The sequence below is a fragment of the Bos mutus genome, chromosome 26 (genome assembly GCF_027580195.1).
Source record: "Bos mutus isolate GX-2022 chromosome 26, NWIPB_WYAK_1.1, whole genome shotgun sequence".
Lineage (NCBI taxonomy): Eukaryota > Metazoa > Chordata > Mammalia > Artiodactyla > Bovidae > Bos > Bos mutus.
The window spans coordinates 40,217,113-40,234,466 of record NC_091642.1 but is presented as its reverse complement, the minus strand read 5'-3'; the positions used below and the strand labels follow the sequence as shown (position 1 = coordinate 40,234,466).

Genomic DNA, 17,354 nt, shown 5'->3' with positions numbered 1-17,354 from the left:
TGCCAGGTTTGCTCTCATAGGGCCATCTTGGCTTATATAACCATTTTCAAATAAGTCATCCTGGCCAAAGAGAGAGAGACAACGTTCATTAGTTAGGCATGAGACACAGCTGACCCAGAAAGCCAGGAATGAAGACAAAGTTGACTTCCCTGGAAGCATATGGACTGCAAGAGGTAGGGGTGGAATTACCAAGAAAATCAGGATTGGAACACTGACAGCCAAAAATACCAAAAGTACGTAGATTCAAGTTGTGCCTTCTTACCCACTCCATACGTTTCTCTGTAGCAAGTAGAGTATTTCAAAAAGGAGCTAGTCATTCAAACTCTAGTCAATAATGAAGGCCCCGGTAAAGTTTTATCTGTCGGGATTTTAGTCTGGTCCTCTTATTCCTCTTTATCCCTTCAGATCTGTTCTCAGCATCATTGAAGGCAGCCTGGTAGGGGCAGTAGTATGTGGAAGGTGAACCAAGGGAAGTTATACTCACATTGTAGTAACTGCCACCAACTGTGATTCAGACAACTTCAAGAAATAGGTAGAATAACCAGAGGCATTACAGCTTGTGAGTGTACCTGAAGTACCAGAGATGACTGTGATGACCAAAATAATGACCTGTATTCAACAGAGCTGAGCAGCTCCAGAAGAAGCCTTCACCAGCTTATTCACAGCTGCCATGAGGGCTACAGGCCTTGAACCAGACAAGTCCAAATTCAAAGTGACAAAGGGAGATGATAAAAGTGAGTGTGGGATGACTTAGACATCAAAAGACAGATTACCCATGTGGTCAGCTTGTACAAATATATATGTCTGTAATGGTAGAGGCCCATATCAAAATAACTGCTTTGCATTCATTAAAAGGTACTTCAATACGTTACCTTATTTAACTATATCAACACTGCAAATGAATGGAGCAAGCAACTCCTCAGAAGTCAGTTAAGTAACAATCAGAATCACATAAGGGAGGATCTTACCTCTCCACTCCCCTCTCAGGACCACAGCCTCTTGTTCCTCTGCAGTTGTCTTCTTAGCCAAAGTTCTCTGGATCGTTGAGATGTGGTTTCTTTTCCGCCTTAGTTTCATCTTGTCCTGTGATCAAGCCACACATACCTATCCCACCCCAAACAACTCCAACCCTCTCTGGCAGTGTCTTATTTCCTAAGATAAATGTGTTCATAAAGTATTTTATTGTACTTCAAGTGAATTAAAAAACAGATCTAATTACTAGAAACATGCGCAGAAGTGCCATGTATATATTCCTCTATTTGCTCTGAACTTAGGGGTCCTCTATAAGTGATTAACTAGAATCTTCTTCTTAATATCTCCTATCATGATGGCCTAAGCAGAGTAAGCAGCAGAATAAGGAAGGTGAGACGTGTAGGTTTTGGGAAAGCCATATCTCATGGGAGCACACAGGTGCCTCATGGGTAAACTCTGAAGGACGAGCATGGATTGGTGTCTCTCGGATTGAACACCGAAGACTGAGCACACTGGCTTTTCCTGTCCTTCAGGAAAAGCGACGCCTGTCTAAGCTGCTCCCAGCATCAAAGGGTAAAATGGGCTGAGGGTAAAGAGAGAGAGATGAGTACTCCAGAGTTCAGAAGTGAGCTGATAGGTCAATTTCCTCCAAACATGTCCCTAACTCACCACCAGACTGGAGCAAAGCCCTGGGAAAGAGAGAATGCTAGTTCAGCCATATATTAGACTCTAGTTGAATAGCCATAGCTAACTCATAGCTACATAGAATATAATGTGTACTATGCTGTTCTAAGTGCATTGCATGTATTAAACTTATACAATGTTCACAAAATCCCTATAGATAAACATTTTTGTTATTTCCTTTTGCATATGAAGACACTGAAATTTGGAGATATTAACTAAGCCCAAGGTCACATAGCTAATAAGAGGTAAAAAAAGGATTCAAATCCTGGATGTCTGGTTCTAAAATACAATATACTATACAATATTATCTAGATAGGTCTAAAATTTGGAATGAAGGATGTGGGGAGATAGGACCAATCTTTACAGAAACTTAGGAGAATGCCACAGAGAATGACATGAGAGACAGACGTTCTACAGTCATAGGTCACCCAACACTTTCACAGAGAGTTCCAAACTCCCTGGAAGGAATTGTGAAAGGGACAGGGATTAACAACTGCTCTGAAACCACTAGAGAGAATGGCCCAAGAAATCAAGGGACTGAATCGTCTTACGAGTTGGATATTAAAAATCAGAGATTTGGGATAAATTCCTCGAAAAAGAAAGCAAGCCTTGCCTTGAACCTCCAAGCCATGGACCTTGGAAAGTACCTCTGAGCCCCTAATTCCACTGATTATTCCTTTAGCTTAAGAGACACTTCACCTCCCTTCACATCCTTTCCCTCTTCCATACCATTTTAACTCTAGCAACCTTACCCCCAATCTCACCAAAACAAACAACAAACATAAAAACCAAACAAACCCTGAAAACGAAAACTGCTTACAGGTCATTTGTATAGAAAAGCCTTTTATTGACAAAGTTTAGGAGAGAATCTATAATTTAATAATTTAATATTAGATAAACACTTTTTTAAAGGAAGAGAAAGGAAGAAAGCATAGAAGGAAAGATGGAGATGGGAAAAAAGAAGCAAAGAAAGAAAAGAGAGAGATGGATTGAAGAGAAACAAGAAAGAAGGAAACACCCTCAACCATTTCTTGATAGTTCCACCTCTTGCCCTGATTCTGGGCCTTACCTCCTTCCCTCTCTCTACTGTTCTGAAATAAGAACCAATTCTACTGGTTTCCTTAAAAAGAACAATTCAGTTTTCTCTTATCTTCATATACAGACCCACTTATGCACAACCAAATTCAAGTTGCTTAGTTCAACAAAAAGTTCTTAATGCTTATATGATACACTCTCATTTGAAGGCAATTGTTGCTATAAATAAATAGCAGCCCCTTACAATTTCATAGGAATTACACATTTAAAAATAAATTCAGTCACTAAATCCAGCATAATTTGTATACAGGAAAACAAGGATGCTTTATGCTTCCAAATTACACAGAATACACTCCTCTATTCATTTGGTTTCAACATTTCTCAAATTCGACTCTGGTATGTGTTTGAGCTTTATCTTATACTTTATTTTTTTTCTTTATCTTATACTTTAATTAAATCCTTTATCAACTCACATCAAACCAATTAACACAATAGTAGGGGACCAAAAATGGGAACCAGGACAGCAACCTGAATTCCCAAAAAAGTCCACAAAGGGCTCAAACACTTTTTCACATTAAATTTTGCCTATGGCATGCTGCAGTCCATGAGGTTGCAGAGTCTGACATGACTGGGCAACTGAACATAACAATCCCTCGTTAGGTCAATTACAATCATCACTTATTTTAACTTTGATATGCTAAATAGAGAAGTGACCGAGGAAATAAGAATATATACAGAAAAGTACAACACAGCACCTTTATCCCTATATTTGTATTGATACTTGCAAGAGGAAGAGGATAAATGTGGAATGGGTCGCAAGTAGGAAATGAGGGAGGGAAGAGAAGGAAATAACAAATTTTAATATTTGTTCTAAGCCTGGTCTTGTCCAGTTAAGCTATAATTGGAGGCACCACCAACTTTAGGGACGTGGTCTCAATAATTCCAGCAGATGGCAGTGCAGTGCTGCATAACAGGTATTATAGTTATTTCAAAATAAAAACCACCAAAAAAACCTTCTTGAACCTCTGGACCCCTTAAGAAGAAAAAAACATACAAAGTATTCCTTTTTAGGGTTGAGAAGTAATTATTAAAGTATAACCCCATGCTCTGAACATCTTTTTAATTTGTGAAGTGAACGTGAAAGTGTTAGTCACTCAGTCCTGTCAGACTCTTTGTGACCCCATGGACTGTAGCCTGCCAGGCTCCTCTGTCCATTGGATTCTCCAAGCAATACTAGAGTAGGTAGCCATTCCCTTCTCCAGGGGATCTTCCTGAACCCAGGGATTGAACCTGGGTCTCCCGCATTGCAGGCAGATTCTTTACTATCTGAGCCACCAGGAAGGTTTTAATTTGTAGACAGCAAATGCAACCCCAAATCCCAGCAGTCCCCAAAGTTCCAGACACCTCTGTGGATCCCCTCATCAAGGTTTTTATTACTGTCAGCTTATGCATGGTTTTGCATTGGCCTCAGGAATTGGCTTCCCTTGTGGCTCAGCTGGTAAAGAATCCCCCTGCAATTCAGGAGACCTGGGTTTGATCTCTGAGAGAGGAAAGGCTACCCACTCCAGTATTCTGGCCTGGAGAATTCCAGGTCACAAAGAGTAGGACACGACTGAGCTACTTTCACTTCTAGGAATCAACTAGAGCCCCAGGTAGCTGCATAAAGCAGCTTCCCCACATCCTTTCCCCTTACTCCCCAGCTTCTTCCCCTGAAAACAGAACAGGCTGTTTCCAACCCACTCAGTTCCATACCAGAGTTCCTCAGAATTATCTCAAAATTTGGCCCTTCATGAATTCTTCCTCTCCTGACCTCCAGCGTATGCAGTGCCCTTAGCCCCAGGTCAGCATTGAAAACCTCTTGTGATCGTTCTCACCTGTGTTCGCTTCAATTTACCGATTAGTCGGTACACCTGAGACCACTGGACAGGGCAGTACGTGTGTTTTGAATTCCCCGCTATATATAACATGGTGCCAGATTCCAAGGAGGCGCTTAATAAATAGTTGTGGTTGATTAACTCCTCTCACCAACTCTTTAAAGAGTTTGTCAGCATGCCATCTGATTTTCAGTCACACCCGGTGAGTTAGAAGCCAGCCATTAGAGCAGGTTGACTCTAGCGGGGAACTTCTGCTACTGGCTGAATCCTGGTGCAAGGTTTTCGTGTCAAGTAAAAGCAGCTTGTTTGGTCCCTGTAACTGAAACCCCAGCTTTTCACACTTGAGGCACATGTGCTCCACTTTTTCCCAACTTTCTAGGGTTTCCTCGCATGGGCAGTGCTCCATGCCTGGGCCTGGCCCTGGGCCTAATTTAAGCACAACACAGTTATTTAATTAAACTAGTCTCAGTTCAACATTGGAGAAGGCAATGGCACCCTACTCCGGTACTCTTGCCTGGAGAATCCCATGGACAGAGGAACCCGGTGGGCTGCATGTCCATGGGGTCGCTAAGAGTTGGACACGACTGAGCGACTTCACTTTCACTTTTCACTCTCATGCATTGGAGAAGGAAATGGCAACCCACTCCAGTGTTTTTGCCTGGAGAATCCCAGGGACGGGGGAGCCTGGTGGGCTGCCATCTATGGGGTCACACAGAGTCGGAAACGACTGAAGCGACTTCGCAGCAGCAGCAGTTCAACATAGTCGTATCATTTTTACATTCAGGCCTCAATCTAAGTTTTATTTAGTGTATTTCTACCAGCTCTTCTCTTTGCCACTTTTATTCCCTTTCCCAAACCTGCCCCATGATACTCAATGCTCTGGAAGTCCTGCTTCTTATATAGGACACTTCTCATCAGGTGTCCTATTTCGGCCCACTGAATTGGGAACATCCAACATATCCTACCTTGGGGCTTCCCTGGTGGCTCTGATGGTAAAGAATTTTGCTGCAGTGTGGGAGATCCAGGTTTGATCCCTGGGTCAGGAAGATACCCTGGAGAAGGGAATGGCAACCCACTCCAGTATTTTTGCCTGGAGAATCCCACAGACAGAGAAGCCTGGTAGGCTACAGTCCATGGGGTTGCAAAGAGTAGGACACCACTGAGCTACTAACACTCGCACTGTCAACGTATCCTGTGCATTCTGAGTGCGAAACTTCAAGCAAACCTGACCTTCTTTAGCCCCACCCTTGCTGCATTATAATTCTCTTTAGTAGCTGCTTTCTTTGTTCTTTTTTGTTTGTCCATTGGTTGTTTTCACTCATTCATTCACCAAGTATTTACTGAGTGACTATGGATTAGGCACTGGACTCCAGCAAGTCAGTCAGTATGATCTCTAACCCCAGAAAGCTTGTGATTTTGTAGAGGTGACATTTAAAAATAAACACACAAATGAATATGGAATTATAATTAAAATATGTTCTCTGGTGGGAAAGAGCAGGGTGCTATGAGAACGTGTCATGTGGGTGGTGATAGTGTGATAGGCAATTTGTGTGCCTGTGTGCTCAGTCGTGTCCAACACTTTTGGGACCCCATGGACTGTAGACCACTAGGCTCCTTTGCCCATGGGATTCTCCAGGCAAGAATACTGGAGTGGGTTGCCATTTCCTACTCTAGGGACTCTTCAGGCACTGTGATTGAACCCACGTCTCTTGTGTCTCCTGCAGTGGCAGGCAAATTCTTTACCACTGCATCACCTGGGAAGCCCATTAAGTAATTTAGATGGAGGCAACAGTTCAGGGTAGGGAAGTGACATTTAGATTGAAGCCCAAAGGGTGAGAAGTGAGTATCTTGAGGGATGACATATGCAAAACGACTTTGGAAACAGAACAGGGCACTGCAGTGTGGTGAGAACAGTGTAGCCCAACAGGAGGTTTGGAAGTGAAGCAGAAGCTCACCATGCAGGACATCATGGGCCATATTCCAGTGTGTAACGTCAGTGATTCTGAAACAGGCTTGCCCTGGGACTTCCCTGGCAGTCTAGTGGTTAAGATACCATGCTTCAAAGGCAGGGGAGGGGTGTATTCGACCCCTGGTTGGGGAACAAAGATACTACATGCCATGTGGTGTGGCCAAAAAATTAAAGAAAAAAAAAAGGCTTTCCCCCTCCCTGTTTGACCTTTAGAAACTTTTGAGTCAGATGTCCAAATTCTTCCCCCTCGGTGTTCCCACCTGATACACATTCAGACTCTGCTTAGGTCCCTGTTGAAAAAACAGGGACTGAGAATATGTCTTCACTTTTCCTAGGGTCGGGACCACCAACCCATCCATCATTTCAAGTGCCAGGAGGAAAAGACCTAACCTGCCATCACAGGAGTAACAGTTTTATGGGAAAACTTTAAAAGGGCTGCACTTTAAAATGCTAATTTTAATGCCTTTTAATGTCAATGCATTTTCAATGCATTACTTTGCCAACAAAGGTCCATCTAATCAAAGCGGTGGTTTTTCTAGTAGTCAGTTATGGATGTGAGAGTTGGACTATTAAGGAAGCTGAGCACCAAAGAATTGATGCTTTTGAACTGTGATGCTGGAGAAGACTTGTGAGAGTCCCTTGGACTGCAAGGAGATCCAACCAGTCCATCCTAAAGGAAATCAGTCCTGAATATTCATTGGAAGGACTGATGCTGAAGCTGAAACTCCAATACTTTGGCCACCTGGTGCGAAGAACTGACTCATTGGAAAAGACCCCGATGCTGGGAAAGATTGAAGGTGGGAGGAGAAGGGGACAACAGAAGAAAATATGTTTGGATGGCATCACCGACTTGATGGCCATGAGTTTGAGCAAGCTCTGGGAGTTGGTGATTGCTGGCATGCTACAGTCCATGGGGTCACACAGAGTCGGAAACAACTGAGTGACTGAACTGAATTGAACTGAATATCAATGCAAATCTTCAGTGGAACATACACTAACTCCTCAAAAATAGGGAATTCCCTGGCAGTCCAGTAGTTAGGACTCCATGCTTTACAAGTGCCTGGCTTCAATCCCTGGTTGTGGAACCTGCAAGCCTCACCATGTGGCCAAAAAACATTTTTAAGGAAAGTATAAAAGTGTTTGTATTTAATTTTAGACCAATCTTAGAGCCTGGATCCCTCAGAGAGGCCTCTGACACTTAAATAATTAACAGTAATGAGTGAGTGAGTGAGTGAATGAAGTCGCTCAGTCGTGTCCAACTCTTTTCGACCCTGTGGACTGCAGCCCACCAGGCTCCTCCGTCCATGGGATTCTCCAGGCAAGATTACTGGAGTGGGTTGCCATTTCCTTCTCCATGGGATCTTCCTGACCCAGGTCTCCCACATTGCAGGCAGACGCAAGTTAAAAGTGATCACTCTTTTCCAGAATTGAAGCACTTTTCACTTATTTGACACTTCCTTAAGCTTGGTGGTGCTAGTGGTAAAGAACCGCCTGCCAATGCAGGAGATGTAGGAGATTCAGATTCCGTCCCTGGGTAGTGAAGATCCCCTGGAGGAGGGCATGGCTACCCACTCCAGTACTCTTGCCTGGAGGATCCCATGGACAGAGGAGCCTGGCGGGCTACAGCCCATAGTGTTGCTAAGAGTCAGACATGACTGCAGAGACCTAGCACATAGGCACACAAGCTTCAGGTAGCTAGATCACATGGGGGCTAGGAAAGGAAGAGTTTTAGCCTGCAATTTAGACACCTGAAGGACGTCCACAGCAAGGGGTCCCCGGCAGCCTTGTAGGTAATGATGTGGCCCTTTAATATGTGACACTGACCACCCGTACCCTCGACTAGCATGAACAAATTGTTCTTGCCAAATTTAGTTATTCCTTGACAACTGAAGGAAGACATGTCCTGTCAACATCTCAAATGGCTTCATCAGGAGTGGAGGCAAAGACGTAAAGAACTGTAGATGCTGGGACAATGGGTACTTCAAGTACATTGTACTTTTCTTTCTGGCTTTGTCTATGTTTGGAAAGTTTCATTATTAGTAAAATGTTCTAAACGTTTCCTTTTATGTCATTATTTATTATTTTCCTCACTTCTCCCACCAAATGTTTCTCTGTGTTAATGGGACAAAACCCCAGTTATCTCTTACTGGGAGCTGCTCTGGCAACAGGTTAAAAAAGACTCACAGCTTTGAAGTATAAGAAGAGAAACTCGGGTATTTATCTTGAATTCACACTATTTCACGTCAATGAGCAGTTTCTGTGTTAGATCTATTGGGCCCAGAAAGGTGAGTGCCAAATAGATATCACCATCTTCATCACGGGGCAATGGGGTTTCAGAAGGAACACACTGCCTGGCTGAGTAAGCATGACTTTGGTTATGCACAGCGTGCTCCCCAAACTTTTCCATGTGCCCCCACACACAAACGCTCCCAAAGAGGAGTCTGGATCAACAGACAGCAAATTAAACCACTAAGCCTGAAGTAGTGGTCTTAATAGAACCAGGCTCTTAGGAAGTCTTGGAAATTTCCAGTCCAGGGTCTTCTCATCTACACTCATTGGAAGACTGAAGCATAATCTAAAGGATTTTATCTGCCCAAGGAAGGGCTTATTTCCAAATGGTGCGGTGACTACTGAGTCAGAAGTCATGGGACCTGATGCCTCAGTTTCCATGTTCATGAAAGGGTGAAAAGATAGGTTATTATGGGGATTAAGTAAGACATTGCATAGGAAGCGCTTAACACAGCAGCTAACACATTGAAGTACTCAATAAATGGTTTTGGCTTTTGTAAATTATTTGATTACTTACAACATCTTTATATGCCAGTGACATCTTGGCTTGACCCCAGATAGACCCACTCATAATCCAATTCAAACCCCTCGTGCAAGGGAAAAATGTTTTCCAAACATGACTATAAACTCATTTTATTATGCTTTTGAAATAAGAAAATATTATCATAAATATGTGATCTATTAGTGAAGTCACAATCTGAAAAAAAAAAAAAGTCAAATGGTACAGTGTATCTGCAGAAGTTACATATTTCTTTTGCTTTTTTTAACTCAATTTCAAAGTAGAACTTGCAGTGATATAAAGAAATATTTAAGATGTAAAATCATCCCACCACAATTTTGTTCTTGATTCCACAAAACAAACACATCATTCTCATGAATCTCTCCATTTTAAAATAAACAGTATAGGCACATGGAACGTGACAGTAAAATTTTGTATAGATGACAATGGTAACCTCTAAAATCTACATTTTCCTTACTGGTTTTCTAAAAATGCTGCTCCAAAAAGAAAAATAAAATACAAATGTATGCCTGTATAAAATCAGAATATCCCAAATATTTTATACAAATTTTTAAAAGCTCTGATCTCTATGCTCATTTTTCATGAATATTTATAATACTTTAGAGAAATTACATTGCAGAACAAGATAAACATAATTTTACTGTGACCATCATAGGAAAAAACATGTATAAGAATATTTATAACTCTTCATATTTCAAACAATCTTTAGGTTTGAAGATTTAAGAAATAACATTTAATATAAAGTGTTATTCCAAACACATACAACTTCATTTTAACTTTGACTGTTTACAGATATTTTCCAAACATTGCTTTTAAATGGCAAATGACAAAGAAAGTGGTTTCACAACTAAATCTTCAAACTAAGTATAAAAATAACAGGAAACATTCAAATTTCTCTTTGGAAAACATCTATGAGATACCAGCTTTCTGCTATCAAATCAAGTCAGCATTTCATTCTGAAAGCACTGTATTAATATGTAATTTTTAAAATAATCCAGTTATAGGCAAAGACTCATGCTGAATATACTTAGTCAACCTGGGTGCCCCTCATGGCTGTGTTTTTGCTTTCAGTACCTGTGTCCAGGCATTTGTGAGACCTCTCTGGAGACAGTGGATTGAATGACCTTCAGGGTCAAAATATTTCCTTGAGGTTCAAGACTTAATTTTTTTTTTTTGGCCATGGGGCTCAGCACGTGGGATCTTAGTTCCCCAACCAGGCATCAAACCTGAGGCCCCTGAATTGGAAGTGTGGAGTCTTAACCACTGCACCTCCAGGGAAGTCCCCAGATTTAAATTTTTTAATTAATTAAAATCTCCTTTCAAATGTATAACTTGCCCCTATTTACAAGTGCAGCATGATTTGGATTCAGGATTATAGTTCAGAGGACTTAAAATGGTTAGGGACAGGCTGGGGGTCTGACCTCTCTCTTATCTCCCCATGCCCTCCCCACTTCAGTCTGAAGACCCAAACCATACGGAGATAGGGTACTTGGAAATGAGAGAACTCTTCTAATCCAGTGACTTAAGGTGTGTGAAAGAGTTCTATGAACTATAAAACAACACACCACTAGCCTTCTTAACTTTGTCCTTCCTCTCTCCTGACCAAAGCTATAATTCGTGAGAGGGCCATAGTGCTGAGGTTAACTCCCAAAGCCTTCTCATTCAGCTGAGAAGGATCACCAAGTTTCTAATGGTTATCTATAAAGAGATGAGGAGCAGTGGATGCTGGAACAATAACTGACACAGGGAGAAAGGAATCTCACTTTCAGAACATCTCTAGAATAATATTTTTCAGGCAAAACTCTCACCCTGTTTTGGATAATGATGAAGTTAAATGTCTGATCTGAAATGAAAACTCTCACCAGAGACCTGCTGATTCAAGAATTCAATTCCTGCCCAGCTGGAATGCTGCCAACATTTTCCCATTCCTAACAGGAAAGTCTACGGTTAAAATAAGTGCTTTATTTCTGAAGAAAAAAAGGGAAATGTTAGTGTCAACATTTGTGGTAAGATTTAGGAATCACCCATGTGACTTTGTGTGTTCTATCAATTTAAAGTATCATATGTGATAGCAACAGAGGCGAGCACCTGGCCGGAGGAAATGAGCTTTCAGTGGTGGTGGAGGGTGAGGATGCTAAGCCTTCTTCCTAGTGGAGCTTCTCATTAGGATATGAAACAGAATGCTTAAGCAATAGATTCTTCAAACAGCAGTGATTAAAATGGGATGCCCCCTTTTCCAAACAGCATAAAGAAACCACATGTCAATGCTTCTGGCTTACCTTCTAACTGAAGAAGGAAGGTGGAGGGACAGAGAGTTTGAAACAAAGCTGTTCCAGTGTTATCTGCTTTAGTCATTCATTGAAATTTCTCCTGTTTTCAGGAAATTATGTCAGTTGTGTCCTAACATTCTCCTTGGTGTGATGCTCTTTGAGTTCAATTGTGAATCCCAAATAGGGAAACTCTCAGCCAGTCCAGTTTGCTTTGTTATTTGCTATTTTCCACCCCCCTACAAACATATTAATAAAACAATAAATTTCCTTGGAAGGCAATGCTTCTGCCAAAATAAAGTCCTTCAGAAACATACAATCCGGTGTCCCACCTCTCTCAGCCCTGAAGATTCCTAGGCTCAAGGCCACTGGTCATGTGGGGCTGGAACCAAGCATTGCTAGAGCCACAGATTCCCCATCTCTCTGATCTAATTCTCTTGCTACAGAATAAGCCACTGAGCCATTGGTCCACAGCTGCAGCTTGGGATCTGATTCTTTGGCAAGGAACCGCAGCTGGGTTCTTTTCATCTTCTTTACAACTCTAGCAAAGCCAAGCAACAAAGAACTAAATATCATTGAGAATCCACAGAGAAGGAATGCTGCAGTGTAGCTGCCAGTCGTATCTACGAGCCAGCCTGTAACAAGCAACAGCAAAATGATATTGTTGAGGTGAAAATTTGACTATTTACTCACTCAAGTCTAATAATTTGTGAGGATAATAACAATAGATCGCTAGCACCACCACTATCATTTTGACACAAAAAATAGATTTAAAAGCATTTTGCAGCAACTGAAAAATGCATTCTATTTTCTAGAGAAACTTCTAAAACAGATTGTTGTTATTATGTAAAGTGTTTGGAAGTACCACATTCTATACTAAGAATAATATTATTCTTAATACACAATAAATATTAGTTAGTATTAGTTTCATGAAATATGGTAGAAAAGATAAAAACATCATTCAAATTACAGAGCTTAGGATGATCTCTTTACCTAGAGTGTGAAGAGAATGTAATTGTACAGAACCCTAGTAGTCATGTTCCCAGCACTCATATACTGTCTATCTTGAGTAACTGAACACGCTCCTAGATGAAGCAGAATCCAAATTTCCTATTAGATCCAGACATTGTACCCTATCCAGTTTGAAAATCAGATCGTTGGGCCATGTTAAAGTTTCAAATGCAGATTTCAGGAAGCGTAATTCTGTAATCACAGTTTTTTAAAATTTACCTGTTGTTGCAACAAATTAACCACAATATCGACTCCCGCTCTAAATTTTGAGGAGAACCAGAGTACATGATATGCAAAATGTAAGTCCCAATAATCAGGGACTCAATGGGGTAAAATTAGACATTGGCAGGAAATTATTTTGTAATTAAAAAGGTTTTTAAAGTTCCTCCAAACTTTACTTATGTGCCAAGAAAATCCACCACAGAAGTATACGACTTCTGCTCTCATCTACTTCAACAATTAGTCAAAAATGGCAGGCAAAAATTATTAGAAGCCCCATAAAGTTTCCTACAATCCAAAGTGAAAGTGAAGGTTGCTCAGTCATGTCCAACTCTTTGTGACCCTATGGACTATACAGTTCATGGAATTCTCCAGGCCAGAATAATGGAGTGGGTAACCTTCCCTTCTCCAGGGCATCTTCCCAACCCAGGGACTAAACCCAGGTCTCCCACATTGCAGGCGCATTCTTTACCAGCTGAGCCACAAAGGAAGCCCAAGAATACTGGAGTGGATAGCCTATCCCTTCTCCAGTGGATCTTTCTGACCCAGGAATTGAACCGGGGTCTCCTGCATTGCAGGTGGATTCTTTACCAACTGAGCTATGACGGAAGCCTACAATCCAAACTGTTACTCTCAAATAGTTTAGTTATGTGATTTACTTGTACATTTCTTTAGCAGCAAACAAGAGACTGAGTAAAGAACTGTCATCTTAAAAGTCACTAAATAAGAGAAGTATTACAACAGGAACTCACACACTAATCCTCTAATACCTAGCAATGAGTATAATGTCTGATATGCCAAATGCTGGAGAAGACTCTTGTGAGTCCCTTGGACTGCAAGGAGATCCAATCAGTCAATCCTAAAGGAAATCAGTCCTGAATATTCATTGGAAGGACTGATGCTGGAGCTGAAACTCCAATACTTTAGCCACCTGATGCACTGACTCATTGGAAAAGACCCTGATGCTGGGAAAGATTGAAGGCAGGAGAAGAAGGGGATGACAGACGACAGATGGTTGGATGGCATTACTGACCCAATGGACATGAGTTTGAGTAAACTCCAGGAGTTGGTGATGGACAGGGAAGCCTGGCATGCTGCAGTCCATGGGGTCGCAAAGAGTTGGACACGACTGAGCAACTGAACTGAACTGATGCCAAATGAAGGCCATGGTTTGACAAAAGGATCCAGGAATCCTCATTTACGTTCCATGACTGTTTAACAGAATCACAGCATTCCTAAAGGTTGGTAAATACAAAAACTGTCTATGGAGGGAGGATGTGAGAACATATTGGTGGTATTTTCTAAAACTGAAGCACTAAACATATCCTTCTATATCATGGAGTTTAAACTGACCAGGAATTTTTATCCGTAGCCATCAAGCAGTCACAATTTTCCCTGGTTTGACACTTTAGCAATTGCTGGGTTTGGAAATAACTTGAACTGTTGTCTATTTACAACAGTTGCTAAGGCAGAAATCCTGCCTTCTTCAAAATATCCCCTTCTTTCCTTCTAGGCAAATGTTTACTTCATTTCTCTTTTGCCTGTCTTCAGAGACCTTCTTCACTCTCAGTTTTAATCTAGGCAGGTAATAATCTGGACCAATCATTCTCATTCTTTAGTGTATGGGAGCATCACAAGAAAACTGCCTGAGAATGTAGGTTCCTGGAACTCACCCCCAAAGATCCAAATCATGGGTGGAGGGTCATGGAATCTGCAGTCTCACAAGGGTCCCAGGGGATTCTGTTGCAGTGATCTTAAGACCTCATTCTGAGAGACACTGGTCTAGACTACACACCCCAAGAAGACGGAATGGGTTCTTACCTGTTTGCTGCTACACCAACAGCACCAGACACAGTGCTGATGTACCAGCAATAAATATCTGTTGAATTACTTGTTTAAGGCATGCAATACGTATTTCTTGAATTATTTAATGCACTCAATGAATATTTGTGGAATTACTTAATCATGTTTTTAATGTCTGTTATCATTTTACAAAACATTCTAGATGCTTTATCTTGAGTCCCAAATCTGTGTATCCAAATTTGGCCTCCCTCTAATGCTCGGATTACATCCTTAAATACCTTATTGGGTATTTCAGATATCTGAGTATGTCTAAACATTACATTTATTATTTTCTGGCAAAGCTACTCTCTTCAGCTTCCTTATTTCTTTAAAGTGTGCCATCATCTCCTGATATATTGGAGTTGTTTCCCTCCTTCATATCCCCACGTGCTAAAATCAGCTGATTTCCGCCCCCCCAATGTCCTCCTTTGACCCCAGAGTTCATTCTCATTTCTGCTACAGAAGCCATAGTTCAGGCCTTTATCAGACGGCTCCTGAACTATCAGAAAGAAATTCTGCTTCTCCACTAAAGTACTAGATCATCTTTCTAAAACACATCCTTTGCACAAAAGCTGTAATACTTTAGAGACCCATATTCTCTGACATATATAGGGCCCCACCTCCTTTAGTGGGCACTGGAGACACTCCACTATGACACCTGTACATTAATATTTCAGCTCACCACCTACCTCATCATTCTACCTCTATGGCCGCCAGCCTTCCCTCTGAATGTGCCCAACTTATATTTAAATCTGAACAGCTGTTTCATTCCATTGCTCCCATCATTTGTGTGGAACAGAATCAAGATCCTAATTTGGGACTTTTTTTCCCCAAGTACACTAAGGTCCTCCATTAGTTGGAAGAAGATTATAGAACAAGGATGTAGGTGAGACCATGGTATTTTGGTGGCTCGGCCATTCCTTTCTCTTTCATTCTTCCCAACTTACTTTCACTTCTCATAGTATGTTGTGTGAGTTCACTGTTTTTACATCAATATGACGAAGAGAAGAGGTGATTGGGGTGCGGGGGGGTTTCCTCTGGAAACTTACCTGCGATGGGTGGGCTCACCAAGTACGGCACTGCATGCAAGAAGTATACCACGCCGAGCGCTGATGACAGAGAGGTGGTCCCCACAATTTCTGCGGTCACTACTGGGATCAGAGTCACGTAGGCACCATCGAAGTAGCCAAAAGTACAAGCGAAAGGCACGAGCAGGGGAAGGCTTTGAAGCATTGGGAGGCAGAGATAGCACAGCCCATCCAGTCCGATGGCAAAGAGGTAGCAAACGTACTGGTAGTTCTTCAGACACCTGTGGATTTGAGACCAAGAATGAGTGCAGGATACACAGCTTCTATCAAAGAGCTCTAGAATCCTGGCCATGTAGCAGTAAGCACTTCATTTATAGAGATGGCCTCCCCATTGTGTGCTTTCTACCTTGTCTTCCTATCTTTCTTTTGGTATATGCAAATGCAAGAATGTTATCTTCCCAGGAAGCATTATGGTAGAAAATAACCCATGCACTAAGATTAGAAAGATAAGACGTTTAAATCCAGTTCTCCCATCTACTAACTGCCTAACTCTAACCTCAATTCCTTTAGCTATCAAACAAGATGTTGTCTATCTCAGAGTTAATCAAGGAAATTTGTGAAATAACACATAGAGTGTCAGGAGACTAATATTTTCTATAAGTCTACCATATTAGATGCTTTCAGATATGTCATCCACTAGTCTCCAGCTCTTCATATATGTTCAGTAACCCAAGGGGTTATACAAAGAGGAAGCCACAACATGAAGAAATGAAAATGATTTGCCAGAGATTATGATGGAAGGCAATGGCACCCCACTCCAGTACTCTTGCCTGGAAAATCCCACGCATGGATGGAGGAGCCTGGTAGCCGTCAGTCCACGGGGTCGCTAAGAGTCGGGTACGACTGAGCGACTTCACTTTCACTTTTCACTTTCATGCATTGGAGAAGGAAATGGCAACCCACTCCAGTATTCTTGCCTGGAGAATCCCAGGGACAGGGAGCCTAGTGGGCTGCCGTCTGTGGGGTCACACAGAGTCGGACAGACTGAAGCGACTTAGCAGTAGCAGCAGCAGCATGATGGTCATGCATTAGGACTAAGTCTTATTTCAAGATCTCCCCAGTGGTACATCCATGAATATTTTCCCTTTGTAGATCCAAACCCATCTATGATATCAATTATTACAAAGACTCTGCATTATATCAGCATCAGCAATTTACACTTTATAAATTATGTAATAAAAGCAATTTATGCTTTTCTGCTTGTAATCTCATTTGAGCCTCACAAAATGCTATAAAGTCCTTAGGCAAATATTGAACTGGTCCATTTTACAGATGAAGACCCGTGAGGATCTGAGAGTTGGGTGATTTTCTCTAAGTCTCAAGGATAATATGGGGCAGAGCCAGGACAAGAACTTGGGTCTTTTATATCTTAGACTAGAAATCCCTCTTTCAGATCTGTATCAGACTGCTTCTGGTTGGGTTATTTGATTGTAAAGAAAGATACCCTTTTCTCTTCCCCACATTCCTTAGCTATTAAAACTGTGGCTTTTATATTTAATCCTAAATATTGTATTCATGATACCAGTGAATGGCAGTTGGATCCTGATTACTTCCCAAAGACATAACAGCTAAGAAGCCACATGA

At 41.5% G+C, this 17,354-nt stretch overlaps 1 protein-coding gene across 8 annotated transcripts in view; it reads right to left on the bottom strand.

The window, feature by feature from the left end:
* Positions 1-9,435: 9,435 nt before the first annotated feature.
* The window catches only part of SLC16A12 (solute carrier family 16 member 12), a 99,933-nt gene continuing 92,014 nt past the window's right edge, over positions 9,436-17,354 (bottom strand). For all 8 annotated transcript variants that reach the window (XM_070363430.1, XM_070363431.1, XM_070363424.1 and 5 more), the window contains 2 exons: positions 15,732-15,991; positions 9,436-12,245 (listed from right to left, as the gene is read on the bottom strand). In XM_070363430.1, the coding sequence (XP_070219531.1) occupies positions 11,983-12,245; positions 15,732-15,991 (523 nt within the window). In that variant the 3' untranslated portion in view covers positions 9,436-11,982. The remainder of the gene's footprint in view (positions 12,246-15,731; positions 15,992-17,354) is intronic.